This window comes from Arvicanthis niloticus, chromosome 4 (assembly GCF_011762505.2).
Source record: "Arvicanthis niloticus isolate mArvNil1 chromosome 4, mArvNil1.pat.X, whole genome shotgun sequence".
NCBI classification, from domain to species: domain Eukaryota; kingdom Metazoa; phylum Chordata; class Mammalia; order Rodentia; family Muridae; genus Arvicanthis; species Arvicanthis niloticus.
Genome location: NC_047661.1, coordinates 99,726,061 through 99,743,560, shown reverse-complemented (window position 1 = coordinate 99,743,560; position 17,500 = coordinate 99,726,061). Strand labels below are relative to the sequence as shown.

Here is a 17,500-nt window from a genome sequence, read left to right as displayed (position 1 = left end):
AAAAAATTATTTATTTTATTTCACTTACATTGGTGTTTGGCCTGCATGTGTGTCTATATGAGGGTGTTAGAGCCCCTAGAACTGAAATTACAGACTTCTGTGATCTGCCATGTGGGTGCTGGAAATTGAACATGGGTCCTCTGAAAAAGCAGCCAGTGTTTTGCTGAGTTAACTGCTGAGCCATCCTTGCAACCCTGACTTTGAATAATCTTAAAGCAGAGAGAATAAAGGTTGCTTTCCATATTTAAAGAGAAACATAAATGTTCTTAGCAATTCTTAATTCAACTGCAGAAGAAGAAAAAAACCCACTGTCATCTATTTGGGGACAATCAAAAACACAAAACATGGTAATATTGTCTGCTTTCCTTTGTTTGGGTTCCTTAGGATTGTGTCCTTAGAAAAATGCAGAGAATATATCACCATAAACTAATCGTTATCCTGTTCTGCAAGTGCAAAGCCATGGCAAATGTCTATGATTTAAAACTTTAGAATGTGGTGGTCTATATTTGGAAAATAATCCTTTTTAAGGCTTATTTTCATTTATGTGTACGTGTGTGTCTTTTGTCTGTGTCTGTATATGCACATGTCCATACAGACGACTACAGATGTTAGAAGGGGCTGTCAATTCTTCCAGAACTGGGATTACAGGTTTACAGGGAGCTGCTCTGTGGATGCTTGGAGCTGATCGCTGGTCCTCTTCAAGAACAGCAAGTTCTCTTAACCGTTGAGCTACCTCTCTGGCTCCTCAAAATGTCTTCTTATTAACTTAATTTTATCACCTGCAAATGTTCCCATTCAGCTAAAATGTGTGGTTTGTTCTCTCTCTCCCACCCTACCCCAATTGGAGCTCAAGAGTGTACATGTATGTGTGTTTGTATGTTTGTGTGTGTGTGTTTTAAGATTCAAGCAAAGAACAGAAGATGTCTCACTTATCGGATGAAAAATTTCAAATTCTGTGTGCACTAAGAGGAACCTGGCATTCTTCTCATCTCTCTCTTTATGGTGAGATGGTACCTGTGGCTTCATCTTTGAAAGGTACATCTGTGATGCTGAGAAGTCTGGGGGACACTGGCAAGTGGCACCAGTGTCCTGCTTCCCATCAGGCCACTTGGCTTTATTTTAGGAAAAATATAAAATAAAAACAATGCCGTGTTTATTCCCTAACTACACCTTACTGGTCACATTCTAAGGAACTTGGAAATTAAGAGGAAAAAAAAAACCATTAGGATTCAACCAGGCGTGACAGAAAACATTCTCCCACTTCTATCAGGCATGTTTACCTGTGGTCTCTGTCTTTGTACACACGCCAACACTTGCTTTCCGAAACTGATGAGCATCAACCATGTGGAATCCACACAGTGAGTCACCTTTATAATCACAGTCTCCACCTCAGTAAGAAAGTCAGAATCTCAGACTGCTTCAACAACAGTGGGTCTTATGACCAGAAGGGGTTATTATCATTGTTATGTTGCTTAGTTAATCAAAGCACTCAGAAATGAAGGGCTATGCTGGGGTCAAATGTTCTGATATCAATTAATATATACTGGGCTATCTGCTTTAACCCGGCTCACAAATGCTAAGACCTCTTATCTAAACAGCAAGGAATCTTCTGGAGCACCCACACACAGAATGCAAAGTGATGTGCTTTGGGAGGCTATTTGCATTCTCTGCCGACTTCGGCACTATTACACAGATCTGAGTTTTTTAAATGCTAGAAAGAGAAAAAAAAATGTTAGAAACTCTCGCTGTAGCAGGTGGCCAGCAGTACAATGGAGCCTTCTCTCGCTCTCCCTGCCAGGCAGGGCTTCTATGAGCTTAATTTTATAAACACAGATTCCAAGTGTGTTATTTTCCAAGTTGGCTGAGCCTATGGCAGCTGGGAAAATTAAAGGGGAAAAGTCTGGGGGAAAAAAAAATCAAAAGCTTTTCCATTTCACTCCCCCTTGCATTCTATTCATCACACTTAAAGAGATGCCTTTCCCTTCTTCCTTGACTGTATATTCAAAAAGGCTAGTGACTGTATCTGTCTAGTTTCTTCCTGGCTCTGTCAGCAATGAACTCTTAAGTGGAGGAACCAGTTTCCACATTTGAGAGGTTTTATGGAATCAGATATTAATTAATTAATTAATTAAGTTGTATACATGTTTCATAAAACAACAGAAAACCATCACTTTGGAGGGAGGGCGTGCATCCATGTAAGTATCTGCATAAGTATCTGCTACTGTTGCGGGTGGCACGTTGCTTACTGCATCACTTCGTCCTAGAAAGCCTTAGATGCAGATGCAAGTCCGTGATGAGTCACGTTACTGCAGACAAGTTGTGGCTCTGCTGGTACTTATGTCTAGATGAAGCATCACGGGAATTGTCATTTTCTTTTCCCCTCCTACCTAGGAGCACAGATGGTGTCGGACATGAGCTAACGCCATTAAACCACTGGATAGAAAGAGCAAATGAGTTTCTCCTTAACAGGCAAGAGGTACAATGGACTTACCTGATATAATGAGTATGTTAGAACAGTCTGAAGGCATAATAAATTGTAGTTTTATTATGACATCCGGGTTCTTACCTTTTGCATTCTTGGTGACAGGTCAGATAATATTCCTCCCCAAAATCTCAAGTTGATTCCTTGAGAACTGCTGTCAAGGAGTGTGGGGAGCTGGAATCAACAGGGAAAAAAAATTTTTTTAATGTAGTTACAGGCCTGAGGAGATGGCTAAGTCCATGGAATGCTTGCCCCATAAACATGGGGCATGAATTTGATCCTGGCACCCATATAAAATCCTGTTTGATGGCACAGACATGCAATCCCAGCTGGGGAGGTAGACAGGGGGAGCCTCAGGACTTGCTGTCCATCTGTCTAGACAAATCCAGTGAGCTCTAGGCCAGAGAGAGGCCTGTCTCCAAACGCAAGACAAAGAACAGCTAAGAAAGACACCTGATGCCGGGCGGTGGTGGCGCACACCTTTGATCCCAGCCACTTGGGAGGCAGAGGCAGGCGAATTTCTGAGTTCAAGGCCAGCCTGGTCTACAGAGTGAGTTCCAGGACAGCCAGGACTACACAGAGAAACCGTGTCTCGAAAAAACAAAACAAAACAAAAAAACAAAAAAAAAAAAAAAAAAAAGACACCTGATGTCAGTTTCTAGCTGTACATGTATGTGTATACAGACACATCTATACAGGTGTACACACACAAACATCTATACAAAAATATGTTTTACACAGACACACACATATGCACAAACATACATATACACACTCACTATACACACATATACACACATCATATACACACACAGAGACACACCTACATACATATATACACACTCATACACACACATACACATACATAATACACACACATATACATACACACATACTCACACATGCATACACACATACACACACACATACACACACTCACGTAGAAGTACTATCTGATTTTGTACTTCCCTTTCCTTTACAATTATACTTCTGTAAGGGCACCTTCAGATATAAAATGCTTTTACCCGTGCCAGAAAAATGAAAGGTTCCCATTCCAAGTTTCCCTGCTGAACCAGTCAGTTACAGACAGCCTCATGGTGACAGAAAATATACCAGAGGGATTCTGATTGCTGGTTTGGTGACACCAGAGGAGACTCCCAGAGGAGGGAAACTAGAGTATAGCTGGTGGAGTCCAAAGACTGGCCATTCACAGGGTGCCCATCTGTTCACCTCCAGGCCCTGCAGGGCCTGCCAGCACTCCTTCAGTGCTCACAGATGTCCCCTTTGTACCCTTTCTGGCCAGGTCGTCACAGTTCTGTGTGTGTGTGTGTGTATTATGACTGTCTACAACATCAACGATTTTTAACCTGCGGACCATGACCCCCTTTGGGGATCACATATCAGATATTCTGTTTATCAGATATTTACATTATGATTCATAACAGTAGCAAATTACAGTTATGAAGTAGCAACCAAATAATTTTATGATGGGGGATACCACAACACGAAGAACTGTATTAAAGGGTCTCAGCATTAGGAAGCTCAAGAATGACAGATTATAAACTCCTTAAACATAGAAATGGGCTTCGTTTTTACATCTTCAGCACAGATACACATAGGTAATCCGTGAATGTGTATTGTAGGAAAGAGACAAAATCTCCTGAGATTTTAGGTTCTGTGGGCAGTGTCTCTGCCAGGGAGGCAGTTGACTGTCCCACTACTATTGGGAAGGTGACCCTTGAGCTGACAAGGGTCTGAGATGATTGTAAGGATGAGTTGAGGGCAGTATCTGTGTACAGAAGGGGGTGAGGTGTCTGCAACCGGGTGGAGAGAGGAATATAAAGCCAGATATCGGAGTCAGCCTGCATAGGTAGCTGGATAAAAACAAGATTAGGGATGGAGGTGGGGGTGGGGGGTGCAGAAGCCTGGGGTCAGGGCGTGAGATGCATTTTTGTGTGTGGTCAACACTTTCTTTTAATCTTGCTAGTAATTGGATAATAATCTATCAATCATACATTTGCTAAGTGTTGATGTCATTTGACCCCTGTGGAGGTCAAATGACACTTTCACAGGGGTCACATCTCAGACATCCTGCATATCAGATATTTATATTATGATTCATAACAGTAGCGAAGTTACAGTTATGAAGGAGCAATGAAATAATTTTATGGTTGGGGCCACCACAATATGAGGAACTGTATTACAGGGTCGCAGTGTTAGGAAGGCAGAAAACCTCTGCTCTGGTGTGTGCTTGGTGGCCCAGCTGCAGTTTCCTTCCTAGTTATTGTCCACAGGGATGATAAATGCTGAGGGACTTGTGTTTGGGAGAAGCCATTTACATCTCAGAACAAGCCTGGCTCCCAGCAAGCCTCCCTTTGAATCTGCTCACTAGCTTTTAAGTCATGTTGCTATAAATTACAAGATAATTTCCCTTAGGGCTCACTTCTTCCTTGAATTCTCTCCCTGTTATCAATTCCAATTCATAAGGCCTGTTCCTGTCAAAAGAACCAGAAGAGCCTGTAACTTTATTTCAACAGAAACATGGAAACATTTCTAGAAAAAGGGTCAAGGAACAAAGTGGCAAATACTACTATTACATGCACTCCAGATACCTATGTCAGCAAGTTTTCTTAGTATTTCAAATTACAAATAACCGAATTCTCCACTCATGACACATTTTTATGAAGCATCTAGAAAAAGCATCATTGGGATTGGCACTGATAACTTGAGATCAAGGTCTAATTAGACTTCTTAAGGACTACTGGATATACAGATAGGGTTGCAGCAGTGTGTCTCTATTAATTGTGGTTAGTCTGAATGGTCCCTGAGCAGTGAACCCTCTTAAAAAAGTGATGTAAGGTCATCATTAGAGACTCCTAAAGACCTCTGTTAAGATTATTGAAAGACAAAATATATTCCTTTCTCTGGAATTTGCTATCTGTTTTCCAGTGTGAAATAAAGTGTAACAGCTCCTTAAACATATAAAATAGTATTCACTGATCCAGGAGCTGTCATTTCATCAGCACAGAAAAGGATTGGCCTATGATTGATGGATTTTTTTTCTCTCTAACTCAAAGGAGCCGATCTGGAAACAATATTCATTTCTATGCTGAACATATACCCAGTGAGTGGGTAGTCAGGTAGAATCAGGTTAAAAGTGTCTTAGAGAGGATAACATGGTCTCAGGGTGCCAGTGAAAGATTCTGGACTCAGGGATGGGTAGCTTGTCTTGAAAGCATCTAGACCAAAAGTTAAACACAAGTGAAGCTGTGGACACTGTGGGCAAGCAGCCCTGCGTGCTAGGTTTCTTTCCCAGCAGCTGCTACAGGAAGCCCAGGTTTATCCGGGAGGGAAGTTGTTGCTCGGCAACTGGATGACTATGGATTTAAAGCATGTTTGTTGCAGCCTGACAGTTGTTAAGCACTGGATAAAAAGAGAGGAAACTGCTTTGGTGGTGAGGGGGCGACGAGGAGAGGCGCCCTGCGTGCTAGGAAATGCGTCATGAGTGGAGAATTCAGACTCAGTTACATGAGGGGTGGGGGGACATGCCAACCGTCTCCACTGGGAGAGGTCATCCAGACGTGCTGTCTCCCTACACTGGGAGGAACAGTGTCTGAAGGTCCAAGGTAGAGGGTGGGCTCTGGGTTCTGTGAACAGTCAAGTTACGGGACTTTCCTTAGTGCAACAGAAACTAGGCCTTTCTCCCTCCTGACAACCTCTGCCCTAGTGTCTGTTTCTGATGAAAGCAAAACTGAGTTTGGTATCCAAGGGGAGCAGGCAGTGAAAGGTTATTCTGTGAGGTAACTTCCTGTAGTCCCAGGGGTCCGAGGAAGGAGTGAGGAGCCACTGCAGAGCATAGTGTGTTCTCCCCCATCACCTGCCACTCACCCCCTATCATGTGTGTGTGTGTGTGTGTGTGTGTGTGTGTGTGTGTGTGTGTGTGTGTATGTGTGTGTGGGAGTCTGTATGTCTGTGTATCTCTGTGTGTGTGCTGTGTGTTTGTATATATATGGTATATGTGTGTATGTGTGTGTGGTATATGTATGTGTGTGTGGTGTGTGTGTATGTGTGTCTGTGTGTTTATGTTTGTGTGTGGTGTGTATGTGTGTGTGGTGTGTGTATGTGTATATGGTTTGTGTGTGTATGTGTGTGTCTCTCTGTGTTTGGTGTGTTTACGTGTATGTGGTATATGTATGTATGCAAGTATATGTGTGTGTGTGGTATATGTATGGGATGTATGTATGTATGTGTATGTGTGTCTGTGTATATGTGGTGTGTATGTGTGGTATATGTATATATGTGTGTGTATGTGTGTGTGGTGTGTTTGTGTGTCTGTGTGTCTCTGTGTGTGTAGTGTTATATATGTCTATGTGGTGTGTGTATGTATGTGTGTATGCCTTGTGGTGTATGTATATATGTATGTGCATGTGTATGGTGTGTGAGTATGTATGTGTGTGTGTGTACAGGCCAGAGGACATCTTCAGGGGCCATTCCTCAGGCACCATTCAACCTGTAATGAATGAATGAGTGAATTAATCAATTTTGAATTTTGAGACATGGTCTTGAACTGGCTTGGAGCTTGCTAAGTGTGCTAGGCTGGCTGGCCAGTGAGCCCTTGGGATACACTTTCCTCTGCCTCCTGAGTGCAGGGGTATAAGCATGCCCTACCATAGCTGGCTTCTCCACATAGGTTCTAGGTATTGAACACAAGCCCTCGTACTTGTAGGCCAACCACTTTACTGACTGAGACACTGACTGAACGAGCTCCCCCAGCCCACACTTTCACTTTGGTATAAGCAAATTGTCTTTGGTTTCAAAGTGTGTTCTCCATCTTTTCTCTAATACGAATTTCACTGCGAGCGAGATGAGTGTAGAATGAGTCTTATTGTCAACTTCACAAGTGTGGAAGAGATAGTCCTCTATAAACAACAGCAAGTTGTTAGACCGTAGCCAGAAAGCAGTCTCTGGGCCACTGGGGAATGCTTGTGTGTGCCAGCAGGTGGCCTAGGACTCTGGTCCTCTACCACTGGTCCCACACTCAAGAGCCAATGCTGAGGAGTTTGATGAAAAGAGCCAAGGTCAATGACAACACCAGAAAACAGCATGGCTTTCTGTACCCTGCCTGTCCCCAGAAGGAAGAAACATTTGGCCTGTGCTGAGGTTGGGCTGCAGGTAGCAGCTCAGGGTCCTCGGAGTTAGCTTAAACTGTGCTGGACAGATGTAGTCACATCTGTGTTGTGATTTCCTACCTGTCGCCTGAACTCTGGAACTAAGTATATACTGGGTTACAATGACATGGGGTCAGTCTCTCTCATGACTCAATTCTGCTGCTGTTCTAATTTCGGAATATGGAAGTAAGCTTTCTACCTCTTAACTGTAATCCCCTTGTGTGCCCAAACATAGACACAGTCTCAGCATCTTCAGTGTCCACCTTGTCAGAGCTGTGACACGTGTGGGTACTGTGGTCCTGTCACTGTCCTGAGTGATCTTGGCCTGTGTATAATAGATTCTGTGCACATATGAATTCATGTAAGTGCTTCTGGGGAGTGGGGTGGGGGTAGAGGACAGATCTGTGTCATCTATGTTTCCACTCTAAACTTTTAGAGTTAGTTTAACTCTTGAAAACAAAAAAGAAACATCTTATTTTGTATATGAGACCCACTGGGGTACTTGTGTATTAGTGGTAGGTAGGTAGGAAATTTCATTGCAATAGCTTTTAACCTGGGGTCTGATTCCAGTGGCTCCCATAAGTCTCCACCCCATCACATCTATGGGGACTTGCATTCCCTAGGGAAAGACTTAGAGCCGGTGTCAGATTCTCAAACATGATCCTAGTCCATAAAACCAATTCAGAGCTACTGTTGTGCAGACGGCTGAAGTATCAGGAGCCAAAAATCCTTCCAAACGCCGATTTACACTGGAGGAAACCTGTTATCTAGCATGTGGGTATCACACATCGTAAGTACGTGATCTATATTGACTGAGCTCAGGCAGAGATGCCAGACCCCACCATCCGAACCGGCAGCTGTCCCAGGGACTGGTTTCTGTCCCAAGTCACTTTAGCTCTGACCATCAGGGATTCTTTCTTCCTCAGTCTATAAAGTCACATGTGGTCTGTCAAGAAAACAAGTCCTAGCTTACTGTATGTATCTGGAGCCTAAGGAAAGCAAGACAAGCAAATGATAAGAGCGTTAGCCCCAGGCACGTTAAAAAACCTCCCTTCTACTTTCTTCTTTATTGAAATCTATTTGCCAAGGGGACCCCCACCCTGATAACCACTGGTTTGGTTGATGTAGATGGGGGGGGGGGGGGTGCTACAAATGCTGTAAGCCAAATAATTCTAGTGTGGCTTAATGGTTTTGCAAACTCAGTTTCTGTCTAAGTTTTGTTTCTGCCTGCCACATACCCTCACACATACACACTGCACCCCACACTGCACCCCCACAACGCCCATCCAACACACATACACTACTGCTTGCACTGGAATTTGATTTCTTTTTTTCTTCCTGAAAGCTAGGTAGACACGGCAATCCAGAAGGAGGGAGGGAGAGGGGACGGACGGAATATATCATGGAGGTAAAGTCACTAATGAGACATTATTGTTAAACCCAGGAGATGTGGGGTTTCCCCAGAGAATTGTGCACAGCAAAAAGCCACTTGAAAATTGGAACACATAGTTGAAATTTAACAAACTGCAGGCCAGTGACCCCAGGGAGCAGAAAGCAAGGTCAGCTCTCACCAGGCTATGGGCAGTCCTCCCTCTGTTTATTCCCGGTGACTCAGGAATTCAGGGAGCAGAGCCAAGAGTGAAGCAGGACATGGGCAGCCGCATGTAGTCAGGACCCCCAAGACTGGGCCTTTTCTTCTCTGTAACTCAGTGTTCGGCCAGCCAAGAGTCACAAGGACAGGAGAGCAACAGAGACAGCCACAGCGGCATAGAAATTGAGGGAGAGTTAAAAAAACGAAGCCGAACTGTGCTACAGCAGGAACATTGACAAGAGAGAAAAGTTGTAATCCCAAAAGCCAGCTTTCCTCCATCCACAGCCACGGAGGAGGGGGAAAGGGCGGGGGAAACTCAAGATTTCCCAGAATGGCGGTCTTAGCATCCGCCTCATCTCGGCTGAATTTCCACAAATAAACATCCACAGACAACGGACAGATTTGCTTCTCAGCAAGATTTCAAAGCTGTGCACAGGAGTGGGCGAGAAAACAGGAAGGTGGGAGGGGTGAGGTGGGGTAGAAAACGGGATGGAGGGGCAGAGGGGCCTGCACAACCTGAGCCAAATCAGATGGGGATCCTCCAACCCCTCACCGAAACACACTGAAGTATTAAAGGGATAGATATACAGGTTCTGTTGTTGTTGGTTTTTGTTTGTTTGCTTTTTAATGAGGTGAGAACATTTTTGGTAGCTGGCAGTAATGATGCCCTGGGTTCAGCTCTGAACCTCTGGGTTTCAGGTTGCCTGCTGTTAGCTTGAAAAAGTCCCAGGTGAAAATGAATGTCTTCACGCTAGAGCAGAGCGTTGGAGGTGAATCCAGGAGAGGCTAAACCATGGAGAAAATCCAGCCACCTGATTTGTTCTGTGCTTCCCCGACTCAGATACAAATGTGTGTGTGTGTGTGTGTGTGTGTGTGTGTGTGTGTGTGTGTGTGTGTGTGAGAGAGAGAGAGAGAGAGAGAGAGAGAGAGAGAGAGAGAGAGAGAGAGACCGAGACACAGAGGAGACACTAAGTGACAGGGTTGGGTAGAGCAAGGCTTTTGGATTATTTGAAGATGACAACATCCAGTTCTGACCTCTGAAGGAAAGAGGAAAAACACAGCTGGCCCCAGTTGGTGCTAACTCCCACTATGTTCCCTCAGCTCCACAGATTCCCAGGTCTGGAGGTTGCTCCCACCCTACCCCCACCCTTGCTCTGTACCCAGCAGGGGTAGGTGCCGGTCACAGTGGCTTACTGGGATTTTTTCCTCCTTCTTTGTTAATGAGAAGTGACTTGGCATTTAATAAAACCGTATTTATACAAGGGCTACGTGTGCACAAGAAACAACCCAGGAGAAGGGCCCGGCCAGCGTCCCCCCACCCCTACCCCCAGGCCGGAATGACAGTGGCTGTGCGCCAACCAGCTGCAATAACAGCCAGGCCATGTTCCTCCAGGGGGCCGTGGGGTCTGCCCTGGCCACCCTGTGCCTGCCTGGGGAATATTTTCCTAAAACCAGGATGGGAACAGGAAACAATGAAAGCAACATCTCATTTAATGCTTGCTATTTCTTTTAAGTTCTTCATTAGTAATTTATTTGCTTTTAATGTTTAGCTGCCCTGCTCATTTGTACCGGGGAAGGCGCATTTCAAGGGCACCAGACGACTAGACAGGGTGTTTACACTTTGCTAGGCGCTCACGTGTTCTACTTCACTCAATTCTTTCCTCATTGAAGCAGAAGCAGGACCCGGTGTTTTCCTCTGCCCCACCCACCTTTGCCTCCTTCCCTCTCTTTAAGAAAAAGATCGGGCTGATCACCTCTGAAGCACCAGAGGTATTTGGGTTACACGTATTATTCTTGAAGCCCAGAAGTATTTGGGTTACGAGTATTACTGTTTCGTCTATAGAAACTGAGCTTGTAAAGTCAAACTCCCTTTGTTCAGGTTGATAAAATTTTTTGACCCTGGTTGGAACTTGGAATTATCTGCAAAGATCTCGAAAATACCCAAGTAGCCTATACTTTGGGGGCTAGAAGTGTACCTTGTTTTTTTGTTTTGTTTTGTTTTTTTTTTTCTTTTTGAGACAGGGTCTCATTTAGTCTAGCCGGGCCTTAAATGCCTCCTGTAGCCAACGGTGACCTTATATTTCTATCCTTGTGCCTCCAACTCCCCACGCACTGGAATTACAGGTGTACACTACCATGGTTAGGTTTTTACAGAGCTGGAGATCAAACCCAGGGCTTAGCAGGCTTCTTGGGCAAGTTCTCTACAACTGAACTGTGTCCCCATCCCCACACATGCAGCTGTTAAAGCATTCCTGGTGACTCTGTGTTCAGCTAAGCTGAGGACTGCTGCTCTCAGGGACCAGTGTTGTTTGTGCCGGGCTTTCTCGGCTGAGGAGCTTTGAACAGGTTGGTTGGATTGTTTGTGAGCTAAGTCAGAGTAGGAGGCTCAGTGTTGGCACCAAGGCCTCCCTTCGGTGCTTGGCCCCTGCAAGTACCTGCTACAGCTGTACAGGGCAGGTACATCTAAGTAAGTGAGGGAGACTAGTGAAACTTCTGGTTTCTAAACCCAATGAACAGCAGAAGAAAGGTATGCTGGTTTGAATAAGAATGACTCCCATAAATTTATGTGTTTGAATGTTTGGCCATAGGGAGTGGCACTATTAGGAGGTGAGGCCTTGTTGGAGGAATTGTGTCACTGTGGGGACCAGCTTTGAGGACTCCTATGCTCAAGCTATGCCCAGTGTGGAATCTAGTCTCCTGGCTGCCTCTGGATCAAGATACAGAACTCTCAGCTCCTTCTCCAGTACCATGTCTGCCCGGACGCTGCCATGGAAGTGCCCCATCGTGATGATAATGGACTGAACCTCTGATACTGTAAACCTGCCCCAGTTAAATGTTGTCCTTTAAAAAAGACTTGCCTTGGTCATAGTGTCTCTTCATAGCAATAAAACCCAAACTAAGAAGGGTTTCTGGTCTTGTTTGATAAGTAAACACCCAGATCAGTAGCCCCAGCAAGGGGTCAACTATAGTTGGTATCTTGCGTGTCACACAAAGGCCCATTTGTTAAAGGCACGATCTCCATCCTGACACTAGTGGGGATGGTGGAACATGAAAGGGATAGGGCCTAGAAGGAGGTCTTTGGACTATCGGAAGGTCTGCCATTGAAGGGCATGGTGGGAACTCCAAGACTCTACCTTGTTCTCTTTTGCTTCCTGGCCAAGAAATGAGTGGATTATTAGCACAATGTGCTGCCTCGTTACAGGACTCAGAATGATGAGGCCCATCCATCACAGACTGGGATCTCTAAAACTGTCAACCAAAGGAAGCCTTTTCTCTGACAGATGAGGTAGGGTATGTGTTATGGTAACGCAGAACTGACTAACACAAGGTCTAGTCACTAATGGATAATTTTGTCCAGATGCAAATCTCATCAGGCTCTACCCAGGACTTAGAGAACTAAAGACCGTGCCCCAGAGGAGGCAAGGGTTGTTCTTGTAGTCTGCTGTAGGACAGAAATGTTCCGGCCACTGGCTGTTAGTTCTCTCTGCAGTATGGGAAGCATCAAGAGCATCTCTGAGGCCCTAGACAATTTGTGGTGGCCTCCTCAGGTCCTGACCCCTTTTACCTACTTTGGAGGCCCATCTCAATGAGCTGGGGGAAATTACACAGTAACTTCCAAGGGAAATTCAAAATAAACTCTGCCAGAAACTATGAGGCCTATTTTATTTTGATTCATTTTAAAGAATTCATCTGGCTTCTTTTAGTCTCCTTTCTTTCCTTTTCTGTGTATTTTCTCCCAAAGACAAGGCCTCCTGTGTCCTAGGCTAGCTGAAGATGATCATTAAAGTCTGGCATTCCTGCCCCCGCCTCCTAAGTGCTGGGATTACAGATGTTTATGTGTGATTCGGAGCTAACCCTGGCTTTGTGCATGGAAGGCAAGCACTCTTACCAACTCAGCAACAACCCTGTCCCCAGCTTAAAGACAAGCTGGGGGGGGGGGGGGGAGAGAGGGAGAAAAGAGAGAGAGAGAGAGAGAGAGAGAGAGAGAACAAGAGAGCTAGAAAGGAGGAGAGAGAGCAAGAGAGAAGGCTAGAGAGAGGGTCTATGGAGGGAGTTCCAAGGCAACCATGGCTACACAGAGAGCTACAGAGAGGAAGACAGAGCAAGAGCAAGGGAAAGAGAGCATTAAAGAGCAAGAGGGAGAACTAGAGGGAGGGGAGAGAACAAGAGAGAGGGGTGGAATATTTTCTGAGATTTGAGAAAACAACCATGAAAACAAAAAAAGATGTAAATTCCATAATAACTTTAGAATACCTCAATATCTTAGTGAGTAACATTCCTCTTGGCACAGTTTCAGAAATTAAAATATAAGCAAAAAGAAATATACAATTGGGGTGCTAGAAACACTCTATCTTTTCTAAAGGATTCTAATGAACACTGCTAAGTGTGGCCTCTAGGGACCCCCATAAGAATCACCTAAGGAATGAAGCAGCTCCCCACCAGCAGGGCTGGGGACTTGAACTTGTGTGGTTCTGCAACCTCTGATGATTTCATACATCATAAAGTTTGACACCTCTGTGCTCCACTGTACCTTTCTAGCAAAAGGCGACATCCATGGACTCTGGGAGTCTGGCTACAGCTCTAGAGCAGAAGGCTGGTTTAACCATCCAGCATTCCCAAAATGTTGAGATTATGAACTTTTCTATTTTGTTTTTCTATCTAGAAAGAACACCTTTGGGGCTCAAGTACAGATCAATAAGAAAGAATATGAACCCCTCCCTCATTTGTTGTAATTTATGAATGCTTTGCACAGTTTTTCTCTCTCCTTACCTTTTCCTACCATTTTACACATAGGTATGTCCAACTTATGGCCCACAGGCTGCAGATTCCAAGGTAGCTATGTAGGAATCCCAATACACCTATAGATGACAATGTCATGTTACAATGTCAAAAGGTCGGACACCCTGGAAGTATCATACTTGTTGTCTAGATGAACATTAGAACCAGGATGGAGTCAATGTCTTGCCTGTAACCATGAGCTGAGAACTCACTAATCTGCAGAGGATGGAGAGCATTCTTTTCACATTTGGGGTGAATATACATCTACCACATCACATGCTCAGGGGTAAACCTAACTCCGTTCTCTTGCTACTCTTCTAGAAGAACTAGGGTTCTGGATTATCCTCAAGACTTCTCATGAGCGTCAAGCACACACATTCCTTAATGTCAATTCTCCAATGGCCAGCCTGCTCCCAGGAATCGCCTCCCAAGTAAGGTGCGTGGAACCCTTTCCTTACCACACGGAAGAGTTTGAAGAAGTCTACATTGGCATACAGAGTGTCTTCCATCCACTGTAGGGTGACCTGGGAGAGGGGACACAGGGCATCGCGTACAGCCTGTGCCCCCCAACGCTGGCTGAAGATGATGAAGCGTTGTAAGAGGGCCTCGCTGCAGGCGATGTCTGTCAGTTCCAAGTCTGGGACTCCATAAGCAAACTGTAGGGAGAAGAAAAGATGCTAGAGAAATCCTTGTAGGAAAACATTACCACCCTCCTGAACAAGGGTACCACATCCTGACCCACAAGCCTGACGGACAGACCACATTCCAGGCCAAAGGGGATGGACAGAGCAGACGGAGTATGTCTGCTAACTAGTTGGTTTAACACACACAGATTAGCTGAGCACTGATAGTGGCAAATGCCTTTAATCCCAGTAGAGGTGAGGGGGGCGGATCTGTGAATTAGAGGCCACCCTGGTCTACAGAGGGAGTTCCAGGACAACCAGGGCTACACGGAGAAGAAAGTAAAACCAAACAAAACTCCAAAAACACAGATTATTTTGAGTCATCATCCGGGTGACGTCATATAAGAGTACGTGATGCTGGCAGGAGGTGGAAGAAAAGCTGTGTGGTACTGAACTGCAAGAAGGCTTGACAGGCCATTGATCATCTCAAAAATGGAGGGAACCTCCGGCCAAGAAGTGTGTACCGTCTGTAGAAGGTGGCTAAGATGAGAAAATAGGTTTTCCTTTAGACATCTCGGTGAAGAATGTGACTTAATGGCACCTGACTTTCAGACTTCTGACCTGGAGAATCATCACATAATAAACCTGTGTGGCCTTAAGCCTTCAAGTTCATGGTCATAAAATTCAAACCCTACCTCAAGCCTCACTTTATCAGCAAGCTTTGTAAAGATTGAGAGATCTCCATGGAAGAGGAAGCTAAGGTGCCATCAGGACCTTCTCCCAGTGACTGAAGTGGAGGAGTAGCAAGAACATTTACAGTGACATTGACCAACTTCTTCCTACTAGAATGACCACATAAAAACATAAGATGGCCAGATCAGTTTGATTTTTATTTTTGTTACTGTTTTTTGTTTGCTTGATTATTTGAGGCAGGGCCTCACCGTCGTAGCCCAGGCTGACCTGGAAATTATTCCATAGCTTAAGTAATTTTCCTATCTCAGTCTCATTTCTTATCTCAGTTTCCTGACATTACAGGAGCAAGCCTCATACCTGACACAGTTAAATTTGAATTTCAGGGGATGGTGGTGGCGCACGCCTTTAATCCCAGCACTTGGGAGGCAGAGGCCGGTGGATTTCTGAGTTTGAGGCCAGCCTCATCTACAGAGTGAGTTCCAGGACAGCCAGGGCTACACAGAAAAACCCTGTCTCGAAAAACCAAAATAAATAAATAAATAAATAAATAAATAAAAGCAAATTTTAATTTCAGCTATACAACAAATAACTTTTAGTGTGTCTCAAAAAAATTACAAAGGGAGCATAATTATGGTGAATTTTTTTTTTTTTGTGATTCTCTAAAATTCTGAATCAAATATATAACTCGGATTTTATCCACAATCCTAGGCCTAGACAGCCCACAGCCCACACCCCTTAGACGCTCACAGACAGTGACTTGGAACATCATGACTATGATGCCCTCCACTACTAATATGGAAAAGAAGAGGTCTCAACCCTAGCCGGGGCTTCTTGGTTGCCTAGAATGTTCACTAGCATCCCAGAGTTCCAGACTCTGTACCATGGAACAAATTCATAAGACTAAGGCCTGAAGACACTGTGTAACTCCTAATCACACAGACCTCCACACTGGAAAGCAGAGCAGGCCCAGGCTCTGTCACCCTCACAGAAACATGGAGACTACACTGGTCCCTCCATGAGGCGCAGGCTGATGGTAGATCAGTTCTTGCCAATCAGTCTGGGGACCTGTAATAGGGTGTTCCCACAGATCATTCTGCCTTTGCCCCCACCTCATTTTGTATCTCTGGGCAAAAGCCCATCCTCTCTCTAGACAGAAGCTCAAACCATATTCATAAGTTCATTTTGTCTGGTCCTCTCATACTCCAGAGGAAGAAGCTGATGAAAGGGGACCAGGCAACAACACACGTACATAGGGATTAACTAGTGTCCTAGTTTTCTCTCCATTGCTGGAATGAAACTCCATGACCGAAAGCAACTTGGGGAGGAAAAGGTTTATTTCATTTCATAATTTACAGTCCATCATGAGGGGAAGTCAGGGCAGGAACTCAAGACAGGAAGTTCGAGGTGGGAACTGAAGCAGAAGCCATGGAAGAGTGCCGCTTACTAGCTTGCTCTCCATGGCTTGCTCAGCCTTCTTTCTTATACTCTGCAGGACCACCTGGCAATCCCAAGGATGGTATTGCCTACAGTGGGCTGGGCCCTTCCACATCAGACGGCAATTAAGAAAATGCCGCACTGACTTGCTTACATGCCAATATGATGGATACTGTCTTCATTAAGGTCACTGTTGCTTACCGTGACCAAGCCACTTGGGGAGGAAAGGGTTTATTAGGCTTATGCTTCCTCATCTCTGTTTATCACTGATCAAAGCCAGGACAGGAATTCAAACAGAGCAGGAACCTTGAGGCAGGAGCTGATGCAGAGGCCATGGAGGGGTATTGCTTACTGGCTTGTTCCTCGTGGTTTGCTCAGCCTGCTTTCTTATAGAACCCAGGACCACCAGCCCAGGGATGGCACCACCCACAATGGGCTGAGAGTCCTCTTCATCAGTCACTAATTAAGAAAATGCCCGGCTGGGCAGTGGTGGTGCACGCCTTTAATCCCAGCACTTGGGAGGCAGAGGCAGGCAGACAGATTTCTGAATTCAAGGCCAGCCTGGTCTACAGAGTGAGTTCTAGGACAGCCTGGGCTATACAGAGAAACCTTGTCTCAAAAAACAAAACAACAACAACAACAACAAAAAAAACAAAACAAAAAAAACCCCCCAAAAAACCAAAAAAAGCCCTATAGGCTCACCTACAATCTGATCTTATGGAGGCATTTT

General features: G+C 44.9%; 1 protein-coding gene across 5 annotated transcripts in view; it reads right to left on the bottom strand.

Annotated features, from left to right (window-relative positions):
* Positions 1–17,500, bottom strand: part of Abca4 (ATP binding cassette subfamily A member 4) — a 134,899-nt gene that overhangs the window by 95,848 nt on the left and 21,551 nt on the right. For all 5 annotated transcript variants that reach the window (XM_076933199.1, XM_034500722.2, XM_076933202.1 and 2 more), the window contains 2 exons: positions 14,479–14,676; positions 2,567–2,656 (listed from right to left, as the gene is read on the bottom strand). In XM_076933199.1, coding sequence (XP_076789314.1) covers positions 2,567–2,656; positions 14,479–14,676 — 288 coding nt within the window. The remainder of the gene's footprint in view (positions 1–2,566; positions 2,657–14,478; positions 14,677–17,500) is intronic.